The sequence below is a fragment of the Mesoplodon densirostris genome, chromosome 16 (genome assembly GCF_025265405.1).
Source record: "Mesoplodon densirostris isolate mMesDen1 chromosome 16, mMesDen1 primary haplotype, whole genome shotgun sequence".
NCBI lineage: Eukaryota > Metazoa > Chordata > Mammalia > Artiodactyla > Ziphiidae > Mesoplodon > Mesoplodon densirostris.
Genome location: NC_082676.1, coordinates 53,990,702 through 54,007,820, shown reverse-complemented (window position 1 = coordinate 54,007,820; position 17,119 = coordinate 53,990,702). Strand labels below are relative to the sequence as shown.

Genomic DNA, 17,119 nt, shown 5'->3' with positions numbered 1-17,119 from the left:
AAGCAAAAGCAAAAATAAATAAATGAGACTACATTAAACTAAAAGGCTTTTGCACAGTGACATAAACTATCAAGAAAATGAAAAAATCAGCCTACTGAATGGGAGAAGTTATTTGCAAATGATATATCTGGTAAGGGGTTAATATCCAAAATATACAAATAACTCATACAACTCAACATCAAAAAATCAAACAACCCAATTAAAAAATGGGCAGAGGATCTGAATGGATATTTTTTCAAAGATGACATACAGATGGTCAACAGGTACATGAAAAGATACTCAACATCACTAGTCATCAGGGAAAGGTAAATCAAACCACAATGAGATATCATCTCACACCTGTCAGAATGGCTATTATCAAAAAGACAACAAATAACAAGTGTTGGTGAGGATGTGGAGAAAAGAGAACCCTCATGCACTGTTGGTGGGAATGTAAACTAGGGCAGCCACTATGGAAAGCTGTATGGGGATTCCTCAAAAAATTAAAAATAGAACCACCATACAATCCAGCAATTCCACTTCTGGATATGTATCCAAAGAAAATGAAAACACTAGTTTGAAAAGATATATGCACCCATATGTTCATTGCAGCAGTATTTACAATAGCCAAGATATGGAAGAAACATAAGTGCCCACTGACAGATTAATGGATATAGAAGAGGTGGTATATATACAATGGAATATTCCTCAGCCGTAAAAAAGAAATGAAATATTGCCATTTGTGACAACATGGGTGGACCTAGAAGGTATTATGCTAAGTGAAATAAGTCAGAGAAACACAAATACTGCATAATTTCACTTATATGTAGAATCTAAAAAACAAATGAACAAGCATAACTAAACGGAAACAGAGTCATAGATACAGAGAAAAAACATGTGGTTGCCAGAGGGGAGGAGCAAAATAGGTGAGGGAGACTAAAAGGTACAAATTTCCATTTGCAAAATAAATGGGTCAGATGTATGAAATATATAGTGTGGGGGAATATAGTGAATAATTACATAATATCTTTTCATGGTGACAGATCGTAACTAGACTTAGGTGGTCATCATCTTGAAATGTAGAGAAATATTGAATTGCTATGTTGTGTAACAGGAACTAACATTGTGTTGTATGTCAATTATACTTCAAAAACAAACAAACTCATAGATCAGATTTGTGATTACCAGAGGCGGGGGAATGGGGGGAGGGGGAACTGGATGAAGGCTGTCAAAAGGTACAAACTTGCAGTTATAAGATAACTAAGCACTAAGAGTGTAATGTACAACATGATAAATATAATAAACACTGCTGTGTGTTATGTATGAAAGTTGTTAAGAGAGTAAATCCTAAGAGTTCTCATCACAAGGAAATGTTTTTTCTATTTCTTTAATTTCGTATTTATATGAGATGGCGGATGTTCATAAACTCACTGTGGTCATCATTTCATGATGTATGTAAGCCAAATCATTATGCTCTACATCTTAAACTTACACAGTGCTGTAAGTCAACTATATCAAAAAAACTGGGAAAAAATATTATGGTATAGAACTCAGGAAGAAAAGACTCTGTGGTATTGGTGAAAGAACAGACAACTAGATCAATGAAACGGAGATGAACAGGTGGAGTACAGAGAATTTTAGGGCAGTGAAACTATTCTGTATGATACTGTAACAGTGGATATATGTCATTATACATTTGTCCATCCCATGGAATGGACATCCCAAGAGTGAACCCTGATGAAAACTGCAGACTTTGGGGGGCTTCCCTGGTGGCGCAGTGGTTGAGAGTACGCCTGCCAAGGGGACACAGGTTCGATCCCTGGTCTGGGAGGATCCCGCGTGCCGCGGAGCGGCTGGGCCCGTGAGCCACGATTACTGAGCCTGCGCATCTGGAGCCTGTGCTCCGCAGCGGGAGAGGCCGCGATAGTGAGAGGCCCGCGCACCGCAATGAAGAGTGGCCCCCGCTTGCCACAACTAGAGAAAGCCCTCGCATAGAAATGAAGACCCAACACAGCCATAAACAAACAAACAAACAAATAATTATTTAAAAAAACAAACAACAACAACAAAAAAACCCTGCAGAATTTGGCTAACTAGGATGTGTGGATATAGGTTCATTTGTAACAAATGTACCGCTCTGGTGGGGGGATGTTGGTAATGACGGAGGTTGTAGATGAGTGGGGAAATCTCTGTACCTTCTGCTCAATTTTGCTGTGAATGTAAAACTGCTCTAAAAAAATAAATCTATTTTTCAAAAAGGAAGAGAAGATGGGAGGAGATGATGGTGGGGATGTGATGCAGGGCTCTACCTCCTCTGGGGGCTTGGGCTGGGGTGCTGGAAGTCCCCAGCAGTCAGACCTTGGGGCTGTCCTCAGCTTGGGAGAGGGGCAGAGTCCAGTGGACCTGCTGCCCCACCTAAGTGCTCAGCTGCCCCAGCATCTGGAGACCAAGATTCTGCCTTTGCTGATGAGGCTGGAAGAGACTCTGAGGCTTCTGTAAAAGTAGGGATGTGTCCTGTCCCCCACTTCCCCAGCCCCATCTTAAGGATGCAGGTCTGTGTTTGGACCCAGGACATTTGCACAGATATTCAGAAAGGACAGGGTGAGCCAGGGAGGTGCGGGCGAAGGAGCCCTGAGAAACCCTCGGGTGGAGCTGGAGGATGGAGAGCGAGGAAGGCTGGCAGGGGTACCTTGGAGGCAGCCCAGGAGCCCAAAGACCCAGCCCCGCAGGGCTGCGTGAGTCTGCCGTCCGTCCACAGTGGGGTCATCTGCCCACAGGCTCAGCCAGTAGCCACGGCAGAAGGAGGCCACTTGCTGGCAGAGGAAGAGGAAAAGGGCGTGGAGGCAGAGCGGGGTGCCCACAGCTCGTAGGTAGGTCAGGTACATGGTAGCCTTCACCTGTAGCACACGTAGGAGAGATGGGGGCAGAGAGACACCCCAGGGGGAGAGAGGAAAGGCCAGGTGGGGCTCCCAAAACTTGCCAGTGGGGCAGATGGAAGCACCATGCAGCACCTCCCACCTGGAGCATCCTCTCCCCTCTAGGCCCGCCCAGCCTCAGGACCCCCTTCCTCTATGGCTCCCAGCTGGCAGTGGGAGCCTTAAAGGGGACAGGCTGTGGCACTTTCTGAGTTTGGAGTGATTTATTGAACACCTACTATGGGACAAGCATGTGTCTCCATCCTCATCATAATTCCCACCTGACAGATAGGGAAACTGAGGCACAGAGAGGTTAAGCCACTTGTTTAAAGTCTGGTTCCTACAAATCTGAAATTCTCCATGAAGCTGCAGCCAGAGTGAACTTTTGAAAACATCCACTTGCTGTTGAAAACATCTTGCTGTTGCTAACCTGCCCTGGACTTTCTCTTGCTCTGAGAAGAAATTCTAAACCTCTTGTACACTCTTTCACCTTACCATCTACGCACCATCCGCTGGTTTCATGGGATCCCTTCCTTTTCTCTGGCTCCCTAAGCGCCTTCTCACCTCAGAGTCTCTGCCCCTGCTGTTCCCTCTGCCTGGAATGCTCCTCCCCCTGCTCTTTCCATGGCTACTTCCTTCGCATCCTTCAGGGATGTCAAATGTCACTCCTCAGAGCATCCCATCCAGGCAGGTCACTGATCCTCGGTCGGCCCCTGTCTCATCACTTTCTTTATTTTGTTTATAGCATTTATCACTACCTGATATCACCTTGCTTATTAGCATAATTGTTTTCTCACTCTCTCCCCTGCCCCCCCACCACTAACCTGCAAGCTCCACCAAGGCAGAAACTTTGTCTGGCACACAGTGGGGGTTCTGTAAATGTCTTCTGGATGGATGAGTAGGTGGATGGTTGAGTGGGCAAATGGGTGAGTAAATGGGTAGGTGGGTGGGTGGATGAATAAATGAGTGGGTCTGTAGGAGGGTGGGTGCATAAATGAGCGGATGGATGGATGGATGGGTGGCAGATGGGTGGATGGCTGTGTGAGATGGATAGAAGAGTGAGTAGATGGGTAGGTGGAGGGATGGGTGAGTGGGATGGATGGGTGAATAGGTGGAAAGGTAAATGGATGGATGGATGAATGAGTAGGTAGGTCGGTGAATGGGTGGGGGATGGGTGGACAGAGCAGCATAGGAGAGAAGAAGTAGTACAAGTTTCAGATTCAGACTGCCCTAGGTTTGAGTCCCAAGTTGGTCACTTGCTAGCTGCGAGAACACAAACCAATGTCTAAACTCTTTAAGAACCCAGTTTCTTCATCTCTAAAATGGAGTTATCACCATCTGATTTTAGGGTGGTTGTGGGCATTAAGAAGTATGAAGTATCTAGAATCTTACGTGGCACATGGTAGGTGTTCAATAAAGGTGAGTCGTCCCCCCAGCCCCGTCCCCCCCTCCAAGTGCTGTATCTCTTGGGAGGTCCTGAGTCCCCGGGGGCAGCAGTGGCAGTGGATGTGGAGGGGGAGGGAGCAGTGGGTGGTTACCCTGCCGTATTGCATGCTGTCCTCTCCTTTTGGCTGTGCTGCTCGCTCAGGATCATCTAGGGGAAGCCCTGTCTGGGCCTCGGAAGTGGCGCTGTCCTTCTCAGGGACTAAATTCACGGACCTGTCACGTAGAGGAAATGAGGACAAATCAGTGTCTCTCTTCGTGGGGTGAACACGCCCAACCCTCAGGGCCACTGGAAGCCACTGAGCCACTCACTCTCTCATTCATTCATTCAACTAACGTACTGAGCACCAACTAGGTGCCATGCCCCAGTCCTCCCTCTGTGGTGCCCAGCTAGATGCCACCTATCACCCCAGAGTCAGGCAAGCCTGTTCTTCGGACGCCATCTCACTGAATGAACTTATTTGCCAACTTTGGAACTTGGTTTTCATTTTGGTCTAAGCTTTGCTGCAATCATTTTGCACCTGCTGCTTATCCTCAGATTTGTCAGTCCAGGTTTGCAGGAAGTCAACTTTGCACAATTCAGATGCTGAAGATTTCTTGAATGTTCCTTTTATCTGTGGCTGAGTAGGCTGACAACCTTAAATGTGAATTACCATCTGCTAACTGAAACCATGGGCAGCTGACAATCTCTCTGTGCCTCAGTTTCCTCAGGTGTAAAATGGGGATAATCTATGTCTCTCTGTCTGCCTGTCTATCTATCTACCTATCTTTCAATCAATCTATTTATTCACCTATCCATCTTTGTGATATTGTGATTTATGTTAAGAAATATATACTTGGTCTTTGACCCCATCCCTGGCACAGAGTTCCTAAAACCCTTGTAAATTCCTAAGTGATAAGAGCCCTAGGAGCATCTTTTGTTCTACTGAGGTGACTCTGGGTGGGCTCCTGGATGGCTCCTGGTTGGGGGCTGGTCACCAGAAAGACTAAGCCATGACTAGAAGCTTGGAATTTTCAGCCCCACCCGCATTCTCCAGAGAGGGAAGAGGGGCTAGAAATGGAGTTAATAATGGATCATGCCCACAGGAGGAAGCCTCCATAAAACCCCAACAGTATGGGATGTGGGGTGCTTCCAGGTTAGTGGGTGGACACATCCACATACCCAGAGGTTGATACACCAAGCTCCACGGGGACAGAAGCTCCTGCATGTGGGACCCTCCCAGACCTTGTCCTGTGACTCTTCATCTGGCTGTTCTGTCTCCTTTGTCACATCCTTTAATAAACTGCTAAATGTACGTGTTTCCCTGAGTTCTGGGAGCTGTTCTAGCAAATTACTTGAACTCGAGGAGGGGGTGATGCAAACCCCCAATTTGTCCCCAAGTAGGAGACCTACTACTTGCAATTGGCATCTGAAGTGGGGGGGAGCAGACTTGAGGGACTGAGCCCTTAACCTGTGGGGTCTGACATCTCCAGATAGACAGTGTCAGAACCGAGTTGTGGAGAATTGCTTGGTGTGAAGGTTTGCAGGGGGCAGGGGGCACCCATCTGGTGTCAGAGTGAACGCTGTAGTTGTGTGAGAGTAATGGAGAGAAAGAGGGAAGACTAGCAGGTTTTTCCAATACAATATTTATCTACCTACATCTATCTGTCTGTCTATGAACTCTACCTATCATCTATCTATCTATCTGTCTATTCATCCATTCATCATCTATCTGTTTGTCTATCTGTCACCCTATTTGTCTACCTACCTACTTACCTCTCTACCTATCATCTACCTATCTGGTCTTACTTGCACTGTGAAGACGGTGGGCCGGTCCCGTGTGTGGCCCAGGAGTACTCTGGCTGGCTAGCTGGGATGGGAGGAACTGGGCCCAACCTCAGGGACCGAGGCCCTTCGGTTCCCCCCATAGTTCCCTAACAGCTGGCACTTAAGCTCACACTCTCTGGCTCCCAGTGGTCTGTTGTTCTGTTTCACAAGGTCACTTTCCATAAAAAGGGAGAGCACAGGAGTCCAGCTATGGCCTGGCTAAAGGGGGCTTGAGAAAAGGGGACAGCAGGCCTCCTCCTGGGGCCCCCAAGTGATGCTAATGTCCTTCAAAGCATGAATGACAGGGCCTGGCACGGACATTAACAACTATGGCGTGGATCCTTCTTTGGAGCTGGCCCTGCCCCACTCCAGCCATGAGACAACTCTGATAAACTTTAGGGGATTCATCACATCTGAGGGCAAACTGGTCATCCTGTGAACAGAGCATGTGGGGACTTAATCATTGTGGCTAATTGATTGTCAAATAGTCTCTGGTGAATCATCCCACAGCTGAGCCCCATGGTGGGTCTTAAGCAGATGTTCAATCCAGAATGGTTGTGGCCGCCCCCTACCTGCCTGAGATGCAGGTGGTGACACAGCCGCCTTGCTTCAGCCTCAGCTTTTGTGCCCTCCCCAAGCTCTGCACCAGAGCAAACTCACCTCTCTGGTCCACCCTCAGGCCTCCCACCTCCAGCAGAGCCTCTGCGGTCCTTGGCACTGGCCGGGGATTCTGTTTCTGCAAGGTCAAGGGAGCCGTGTCACTCTATGGGGGTCGGTACCTCGGGGTCCGGATGCCAGCTTTGACACCCACTGGCTGTGCAGCCTCCACTCGCTGAGCATCCATTTTCTCTGATCTGCCTCCTCCCCCCTCTCTCCATCCTCCCTGGGTTCTTCCAGGAACATTATTCATTCATTCATTTATTCACTTGGCAAATATAATCAAGCATCTGCTGTGAACTTGGGGTTGGGAGACGGCAGTAAACACTGCACATGGTCCAACAGCTCGGGTCTCCCCAGTACCCTTGCATAAGCAATTTATTGTGTCTGCAATGTTCTCTTCCAGGTAGCTCTCACCCCACCTCGGGTGTCATCTCCCCCAGGGAAGGACCCTCCTGCCCACCGTCCTCCAAGCCGGGAGGGTTCCACCTTCGAGCTCCAGGAGGTTGACACCGTGAACCAACACAGGGTTTTTACCGGGGTGAGTCAGGGCTCAACAGAGGAGGCAGAGGCTGGGACGGGGGACCTGGCTGTGAAACCCCCTCTGTCATGCAGGGGCAGCACACAGCCTGCAGTTGGAGGTTCAAAGCCCAACACTGCCACCTATGAGCCAGGTAAACTTGGACGAGTTCCTTAACTTCTGGGCCTCAGTCCTCATCTATAAAATGGAGCTAAGTACAGTACTGACCCATAGGGGCTAAGTGGTGATTAAATGAGTGAATGGAGAGACCCCTGGCTGTTCTTTATCACTCACTGTGGCTGTGCTTGGATCACTGACTTCACTTCCAGAACATTGTCATTTTTCCAGTGGGCACTGTGTTCTCTGGATTAGTAGAAGCCCTAGCTGGCATGTTGGGGGCCTCTGGCCTCAAGGCACCAAATGACCTCTTTGCTCAGTCTCTGTAGCAGTTTCAAGCACAGACCCTGGAGTTGAACACACCCAAGTTCTAATGTGACCTTGGGCAAATTATTTAACTCTCTTTGGCCTGAGATGCTCATCTGAAAAGTGGCAGCCATAATTGCAGGTGTCTCCCAGGGGTGTTGTAGAGACCAAATGAGACAATGCATGTTTATAGAAGCACTTAGCACAGCCCCTGGCTCATAGAAGGTGCCACTGGCTCTTACTGGGGAATGGGTGGCCTTGTGGGAGAGGCGTCTGCCTCCAGGCCTGGGCCTGCAGGGAGGGTATGGCCAGAGTGCTCCACTCTGGCCAGTGGGATCTGTGGAAACTTCTCCCCAGGGGTGGCAGAAGCCAGGCACAGAGAACCAGCAAAGCCCAGCCAGTACCTTCTTCTCCTCCATCTCCTGGCTGGCTGGCTCCATCCAGAAGGCCCGCCAGGGTCCCCTTCCTGTGCAGAAGCTCCTGGAAGGAACCCATCTCTACAATGGCCCCATCTTCCAGCACCACGATCCAATCAGCCTGGGGCAGGACGTGGAGCGCATGGGTGACGAGAATCCGTGTCTGGGCAGGAAGGGATGGAATTTACACTCGTGCGCTTGACCACTGTTCCAGAGCTGGGGGAATGGGCCGGGAGTGTCCTGGGGCTCAGAGTGGGGAAAGCTCTCCTTCTTGTGCTCCTGTCCTTTTTCTCAGAAATAGAATCTCCCAACAGTGAAATAAAGGGACTCCTTCAAACTGTCCCGAAACCAGAAGACACGGAGTTCAACTGAACCTGGCCAGTGACCTGAAGCAGAGCTGTGGTAGTTTAACCACAGACCCAGAAGCAAGAAATGACTGCTCGGACTTCCCTGGTGGCGCAGTGGTTAAGAATCTGCCCGCCAATTCAGGGGACATGGGTTTGATCCCTGGTCTGGGAAGATCCCACGTGCCACGGAGCAACAAAGCCCATGTGCCACAACTACTGAGCCTGCGCTCTAGGACCCATGTGCCATAACTACTGAAGCCTGTGCTCCGCAACAAGAGAAGCCACCACAATGAGAAGCCCGTGCACCGCAATAAAGAGTAGTGCCCGCTCACTGCAACTAGAGAAAGCCCGCGCAGCAATGAAGACCTAGTGCAGCCAAAAAAAAAAAAAAAAAAAAGAAATGACTGCTGCTGTGAGCCACTGACATTTAGGGGTTGTTTGTTTTGCAGCATTTTCACAGCAAAAGCTGACCATTACAAAGAGGAACACTGGATTCATGGAGCATGGTGGTGAGCAGACTTGGGTTAGGACTTTCTCTGCCTTTGCTCTATGCCCTCTGAGACATTTTCCCAAACTTACCGTTCCCTGGAGCAGCCCACCAGGCCCGATGACCTGCTTGAAGACATGCTGGCCGACATGGGCATCCAGGGCTGCCAGGGGGTCATCCAGCAGGTACACAGCAGCCTTCCTGTACACAGCCCGGGCCAGGCTCAGCCGCTGCTTCTGGCCCCCAGAGAGATTCATGCCCTGTGGCCATAAGAGAGAGACAGGGGCCTGCGTCTACACCTGCTGGGTGAAGCGGTGTGACGGGGGCCGGGTCTGCTCATCAGAGTGAGCTATGGCTCATGGTGCCTGTCCTCTAGGGCCACCTCCAGCTTGAAACACTTGCTCTCAAGCCAACATCCCCTCCAGCTTCCACCCTGCCTGGCTTCTCCCCTTTCCAGACAAGCTTCCTGCACCCACTGCTCCCTCCACTTGAGTCTGGCTTCTGTTCCCATTTCTCCACTGATGCAGCCTTCCTCAAGGACACTGTTCACTCCCCTGTTGCCTAATCCAGTGGTAGCTTTTTAGTCCTTATGTTCTTATTTTCTTTCCTTCTTTTTCTTTCTTTTTCTTTCTTTCTTCCTTTCTTTCTTTTTTCTTCCATTCCCTTCCTCCCTTCTTCTCTTCCTTCCTTTTGTTCTTTCACTTATTCATTCATTCCACTCCTATTTACTGCATGGCTATTATGTACCCAGCAGTGTTCTAGGCTCTGGGGACACAGCAATGAACAAAACCTCATCCCTGCTTTCATGGATCCTTCACTCTAATGAGGGTGGGGTGGGAGAGAGATAATCAATAAACAAACACATAAAATGTTATCACCTATCAGATGGTGTTATACACCATGAAGAATAATAGAGCAAGGGAAGGGTGTAGGGTGTACTGGCGTGAGCAGGGTTGCTGTGCTGGGTAAGGTGGTCAGGAAAAGCTACTCTCCACTAAGAGACTTGACGGGATGAACCATGTGAACTCCTGAGAAACAGCTTTACAAGCAGACAGAACAGCAGGTGCAAAGGCCCTGAGGTAGGAGCATACTTTGGGTGTTCAAGGAACATCATGGAGATCCATGTGGCTGGAGAGAAGCAGGAAAGAAGGAGTATGATGGGAGATGAAGTCGGAGATAACTGGGGGTCAGGTCGTGGGGGCGTGCCTTGTCAGTGATGGTCAGCACTGTGGCTATGACTCTGAGGGGATGGGGAGACCTGGAGGGTTCTGAGCAGACAAAGGACATGAACTGACAGGTCTGAAAAGAATCCCTTTGGCTGCTGCACTGGGATTAGCCTATTAGGGGTGAGGACAGAAACAAGGAGGGCAGCCAGGGGCTCCTGCAGCAATGTGGGGAGAGCTGATGTGGGGACTGGAACATTCTGGATCTGCCTCCAAGGTGGATCCAACAGGATTTGCTGACGAATTAGATGTGTGTGTAAGAAAAAGAGAGGAATCGAGGATGCCAAGGTTTTGGATCTGAGCTCTGGAAGGATGGAGCTTCCATCACCCAGGATGGGGCGAGCTTCGGGGGAGGAGGTAACGGGAAATCACGTTTGGTTTAGGATGTGACACAGCTGGACAGACGTAGCCGGCAGCGGGCACCCCCCTCCTTCTGAAACCCCTTTCCCTTGACTGCACGATGCCTCATCCTCCTCCCTAGATGTTCCTTCTCAGCTGATCTCTCTGGCTCCTCCAGACCCTTTCCAGGGCCCTCTCCTCTTCCCTAGAGGAAACCTCACCCATTTACTTAACTTAAACTTCCACTTTGCCACTCTCAATTCCCTAATCTGGAGGTCAGCAAGTGTTTTCTGTAAAGGACCAGAAAGTAACTACTTAAAGCTTTGTGGGCACACCGCCCCACCCCCACTGCCCTGGTCTCTGTCACAACTGCTCATCTCTGCCCTTATTGTGCAAGAGCAGCCATGGACCACAGGTAAATGAATGTGCATGGCTGGGTCCCAATAAAACTTTATTGACAAACCCAGGCGGTGGGCCAGATTCGACCTGTGGATCATAAGTTGCCAATCCCCACCCAACCCATAGCTCCAGATGCATACATCCTGTTTATTGGACATCTCTGCCCAGACCCTTTGGTGAGGTCCAGAGAGGGGAAGCAATTTGACCAGTTCCACCCAGAGAGGCAAGGCAGGAGCCTGGATCACCTCATTCCCAGTTGTTGGAGAGCCCCTCACCACCAAGCCCTGCCACATCTCCCAGCCTCTCCTCAGTCTCTGTTTTCAACCATTCACTCATTAATAACTATTTATTGAGCACCTGCTATGTGCTTGGCTCTGAGCTGGGCCCCTTTTCTCCCCTACCTCCCTGCCCCCCCCAGTGACCTTCCCACCACACCGCCCACAGGTCAGGGTGGCAAATGGCCCTCAGCCGCCATGCCTCCCTGGCCCAAGAAGGCCCAAAGACCCTCACCTGCTCCCCAGTTTGGGTGTGGACTCCTGCAGGGAAGCTGCCCACATCTGGCCACAGGGCACAGGCCTCCAGGACCCTCTCCAGCCACGGCAGGTCCAGCTCCTGCCCGAAGCACACGTTGTCTACCACGGACATGTTCTGGACCCAGGCCTCCTGCGGCACGTAAGCCACTGGACCCTAAAACACAAGGAGGCTGATGGGGACGGAGGAGGAACGGTGGGAGCTGGGCTCTTGGTGGCGGTGGAAGGCAGCAGGGAGCTCAGCTGTGAGACAGGGAACAGGGAGGGGCAGAGACGGGGACATTCCAGCCAACAGGCAGGGGTGCGGCCTCACCTTGATGCTCACGGACCCCTCCACCTTTGACAGCTCCCCAAGGAGGGCGGAGAGCAAGGAGGACTTTCCTGCCCCCACTGGACCGACGACAGCCAGCAGGCAGCCCTGGGGCACCGTGAGGTTGATCCTGGCAACACAGAAGGGGTGACATTTCCCTGGGTAGGATTCAGCCCGAGTCTGTCTGGGTGAACCCCAGACAGAGCCAGCCTTGGCTGCTGATGACACACCTGGGGTGGGGGCGCCACTAAGAGGATGTCTGGGGGCCATCCTTCCCTCTCCCGATCCCTGTCTGGCTATGCGAGCAGCCATCCTGCATGTGATCGTACATGTGCCCACATACACGCACGCACATGTGTATGTGCACACTTGCATGCATGTACACAGATGCACACATGCAAGCACACATGGGGCATATGTGTCTGTGCACACATATACTACATACACAGACTGCACACACACAGATACACACCCTCACACAAGTGCACATATTCACACATGTGTACACACGGACATATGCCCACAACATATACAAAATCCATGCACACACAAGTGCAGGCACACACACAAACATGCTCTCACACACGCCCGTGCATACACACATCTGCACACACGCATGTACACCCGTGTGTACACATGTACCCGCACCACATAGGGTTTACTGGGCAGGAGGTTTAACCAGCATCTCCTCTTGCCCAGGTCATTGCCACAAGCTCCTCACCACTCTTCCTGCTTCTGCCCTCGCTCCCCGCCCCTTTCTGTGTCATGCAGTCTTGTCCTCCATGCACGGGCCCAAGGGACCTGTTCAAACCCAAGCCGGCTCATGACACTCTCCCGCTGAAGCCCCTGGCGGTTCCTGTTTCACTCAGGGTAAAAGCTGAGGTCCTAACAATCATGAAGGACACCCAGCATCCCATTGCTGCGGCCATGCTGACTTCCTGCTTCCTAAACACACCTGGGGGGATTGTGCCCTGCAGGTGTCACGTGGCAATGTCTAGAGACACTTTCAGTTGTTATCCCTGGTGTGGCTGCTGCTGGAATCTAGTGGGTAGATACTGGGGGTTCTGCTAATCATGCTACAGTGCACAGGACAGCCCCCATGACAAAGAACTATCCAGCCCCAAACATCAGCAGTGCTGAGGTGGAGAATCCTGGGTCCAGGCATACTCCTGCCTCAGGACCTTTGCACTTGCTGTTCCCACTGCTTAGAAAGCTCCTCTCCCAGACACGTGCAAGGCTCATTCCTTCCCCTCATTTGACCTCTGTTTAAATGCCAAGCCTTCCCTCACTGCACACACCCCTCCTTTGACATCGTGCTCTGCTTCCCGACCCTGATTTCTCATTCGTGCACCCCCCACCCCACCCCCGATCAGAACATCAGCGCCAAGAGCACAGGGTTCTTATCTGTTTTCTTCACTCTATTCCCAGTTCCTAGAACAAGACCTGGCACATAGCAAGTGCTCAATGAATACAATGAAATGAGCAAATGACAAGAAACACAAATACGGCCCCGGGTGTTTTCTTTCCCTTCACAGGGAGTTTTGGGGCTGGCTGGGGTTTTCTGCCATAGAGACGCAGCCAAATAGTTGGGGGCTGGAGGTGACACTGACCAGTCTGACACAGGAGGCACAGAAGCACCCACAGCCGACTGGGCCGGGCCTTGGGGCAGTTCTTGGCCAGGCTTCCCTTGGCATCATCGTGACCAGCCTGGGGACCAGAGAGCCATCTCCTCCCTGTTGGGTGAGGCTCAGATGCCCTGTTCCCCCTCCATGGGCAGGAGCTCTCCCTTTCCCAGCTTTCCCAGCTTTCCCATCCTCCCCCACTTCGTCAACAGAAACAGGAAGGTTGTTACCAGGGAAACCACCTGTACCTGTGCAGGCAGGGAGGGCTTTCCTGGGACCAAGCGAAGGTGCCTTCCTGTATTCTGATGTAATCCTCTCCAGTGGCTGCAGGGCATTAAAGACCAGTTATAAGAGATGCTCCCGGCTGGCCCCTCCTCTAAGAGACCCCCAGGCAACAGGACATCTCTTCCACTAAACAAACTGTCCCTCCACTCACTGGCTTGTGTGTGACCCTGTGGTGGTCATATTCTCTCCCTGCCGGATGGTTATACAACTCAGGGGTCGGCAAACCATGGCCCAGGGGCCAGATCCTGTCTGCTGCCTATTTTTATAAAGTTTTATTGGAACACAGCCATGCCCATTCATTTATGTAGTGCTATGGCTGCTTTCACACTACAAAGGCAAAGGTGAGCAGTTACAACAGAGAACAAAGGGCCTTGGAAAGCCTAAAATATGTACAATTGGGTCCTTCATAGAAAAGGTTAGTGGGCTTCTGATACAATTTATCACCTGATCCGGGACTCTGGAGAGTGAAGGGAGTGTTATTAATTTCACTGGGACCACAGACGTAACCAGGGACATATGGTCTCCCTATGTCCCTGGGTCTCAGATGTTTTATCTATATAATGAGGGAGGAGCCAGATTTAGTGGTTTTGGACACTGAATACACATTTAGAATCACCTGGAAAGATTTTTTAAAACACAAAACTCTCCATGGCTCAGCCCAAACCAATAAATGAGAATCTCCATGGGGGTAGGGCCCGAGAATCTTACATCTAATGAGCGGTTGACACCCATTGACACCCCCTGGACTGGATGGTCTCTAGGGGAGGGTTGCAGACAAAATGCAGGAGGTCCAGTTACATCTGAATTTTGGATAAACAATGAGTACTTTTTTAGGATAATTATGCTGCCACATATTGCATGGGAGCTACTAAGACTAAAAAAACCTGTTTTCTGAGTATGCGAAATTCAAATTTAACTGGGAGTCCTATGTTTTTCTTTGTGAATCTGGCTACCCTACTCTGGGGTCTTGTCCTTTCTTAATGGTCTGGGGTGTGGGGATGCTCCTCCATTTCCGCATCTGTAAAATGGGTGGGTCGTAGAGGTATCCATCCCATAGTGTTGTGGTGAGGAGTGAGGGGGTCACCGCTAAGTAAAGCACTTTGAATGTGCTGGCTCGTGGTAAATACTTGGTCAACATTAGCTGTCGGTGTCTGTGTTAATCTCACTGTCACACACCTTTGGGGGAACAGCAGGGACTGAGACTGCGGGGGGCGGTATGAGGCTCTGGCCGCAGGCAGGTGACCAGGTGTGTCAAAGTCATGACTCAAATAACCCTCAGGGGTCTCTGGTCCAGGGTCCATGGGGCCCTCCTGTGGGGATAAAGGCACGACATCACGGACCCTAAGCTATTTATTGGGCAGCTCCTGAGACCTGGGACCTGCTATCTTTTGGTGGCCCTCAGGGTGATCCTGGTGGAGGTGGGGTGACACAGTGGGGAACGGAGCTGGCAGTGGGGGAGTTACTGCCCAGGGCCACACAGCTGGGCGAGGCAGACCTGGGATTTGAATGCAGAGCCCACCTCTGAATGCCCGCATCACACTGATTTGGCTGAACAAAGCTTTGCCCAGCTGAAAACGTGCCCAGAGCTGTGAGGAGCCTCAGAAACAGCAATTTTGGGTTATTTAGAGGCCTCTTTGCTGACGACTTTGGGGTTTTCTCCCAATAATAATTCTAATTATAACTAAAATGCACTGAATGCTGACTTTGTGCAGGGCCCTGCTCTAACTGCGATGCTTCAAAGGACACATTTAACCCTCATAACAATCCTATGCAGAGGTGCTGTAATGATCATCATGTCCATTTTACAGATGGGAACACTGAGGCTCAGAGAGATTAATAACTGGCCAAGGTCACCCATGTTGGGGTCAGTGCTGGAGCTAGAATTTGGATTCAGGCACCAATGTCACAGGATACACTTCACCATGTGGGTGATTTCTAGGTAAGCAGCTTGATACTTTCTTAGGTACAAGGGGAGGGTCCTTACATGGCATCTGTTTCCTAGTCACACGGCCAATGACCTGGTCTGCACATGCCAGCACATGCCGGCAGCCCCTCAGCTGGGATCCTGGCATTCCATCTGTGGGAAGGGGGAGCCCTGCTGCTCCCATCATCCCTCCCACCCCCTTCCTGCTGAACTCAGCTCTCACCACATCTGCAGGACCTTGAGTCCACGGCCTCAGGGTCAATTTCTTCCAGGCAGAGGAAGGCAGCCAGACGGTCAAAGGACACCCGGGCCTGGAAAAAACCAAAGCCCTAGGTCAACTGTGCCATAAGGGCAAAAAAAGAACTCAGATGTCGGGTGTCGGGTGCCTCAGGATGGTAGGAAAGCTTCCGGACTACCGAGTCCTACACATTTGCAAGGCATCAGCACAAAGCTTTCTAGGTCACGGAAAACGATGCACATGAGGTTGGCACAATGAGGTAGTGGTGACCTCCCACCTCCTTGCTTCCATTCCGCAGACCAGACCCGGGAAGCAGATGGTGGCTTTTCCAGTTGGCCGTCATCAGGAATGATTGCAAACTTTGTCCACCTGGAGGCACCCTCCACCCCCAGCCCCAACCCCATCTTCCATGATGAAAGGATAGTTAAATAGGGATGGCTCAGCTGGACCAATTTTCTCATTTTCATCACATTTCATCTCATTTTCATCACACGGTGAGTGCGGACAGTAGAGGAAGAGAAATGAAGTGAAATTGCTTTGTATAAAAAGGGAACCAGACTGAATTCTTGCATGTGGAATTGCTGGAAAGGTGAGGCTGCCTATTTTGAGGATGTTTGCTGGCATCTTCCCGCTGTTCCCAGTGCCCTCCCGTCTCTTTCCCTGCTTCGTTTCCTTGCCCCGGCACAGCCTGCTACACCCCTACAAGGCTCCTCCAAGACGGCCTCCCCTCCCTGCCACCTCACCTGGACGACGGAGTGGATGGAGAAGGGCAGGAAAGCCTGGGCCTTGTTGAGAATGTTGAGGACCGTGAGTGTCACGAAGGCCTTCTCAGCGTCCATGGCATTCTCCTCGGCTACCAGAGTATGGACAGCAAACACAACCAGTGCCACCTGGGTGGGAGACACAGGAGGTGACATTGAGCTGCTAAACATGGCCAGGAAAGGCAGGCCAGCTGTGGTATCTCAAGGGTCCTTGTGGCCACACTTGCCACTTGGGAATGGGTTCCTCTCCACCCAGATCTCCCCCCAAATTCTTCTACTGATGAAAGGAGTTGCACGCGTGTGAACCCTGTTCTAAGAATCAGAAACTCTTGGTTCCAGGCTTCGAGGGACACTACAGTTTTCCATCTTGGTGGCATTTTTGCGGTTCTAGACATGGGTGGAACTTGTGACTCTAGACTCTCTGGGAAGATGACTCTGAAGTTGCAGGTATCAGCAGCCACGGAGGGCTCTAGGTCCTGGTGGCATTTGTAGTT

General features: G+C 50.8%; 1 protein-coding gene across 1 annotated transcript in view; it reads right to left on the bottom strand.

The window, feature by feature from the left end:
- The window catches only part of ABCC6 (ATP binding cassette subfamily C member 6), a 62,530-nt gene that overhangs the window by 21,236 nt on the left and 24,175 nt on the right, over positions 1-17,119 (bottom strand). The window contains exons 13-22 of the mRNA XM_060078038.1: positions 16,608-16,754; positions 15,850-15,937; positions 13,666-13,741; positions 11,799-11,925; positions 11,466-11,642; positions 9,087-9,254; positions 8,149-8,323; positions 6,805-6,880; positions 4,433-4,553; positions 2,669-2,876 (exon numbers count right to left, since the gene is read on the bottom strand). Coding sequence (XP_059934021.1) covers positions 2,669-2,876; positions 4,433-4,553; positions 6,805-6,880; positions 8,149-8,323; positions 9,087-9,254; positions 11,466-11,642; positions 11,799-11,925; positions 13,666-13,741; positions 15,850-15,937; positions 16,608-16,754 — 1,363 coding nt within the window. The remainder of the gene's footprint in view (positions 1-2,668; positions 2,877-4,432; positions 4,554-6,804; positions 6,881-8,148; positions 8,324-9,086; positions 9,255-11,465; positions 11,643-11,798; positions 11,926-13,665; positions 13,742-15,849; positions 15,938-16,607; positions 16,755-17,119) is intronic.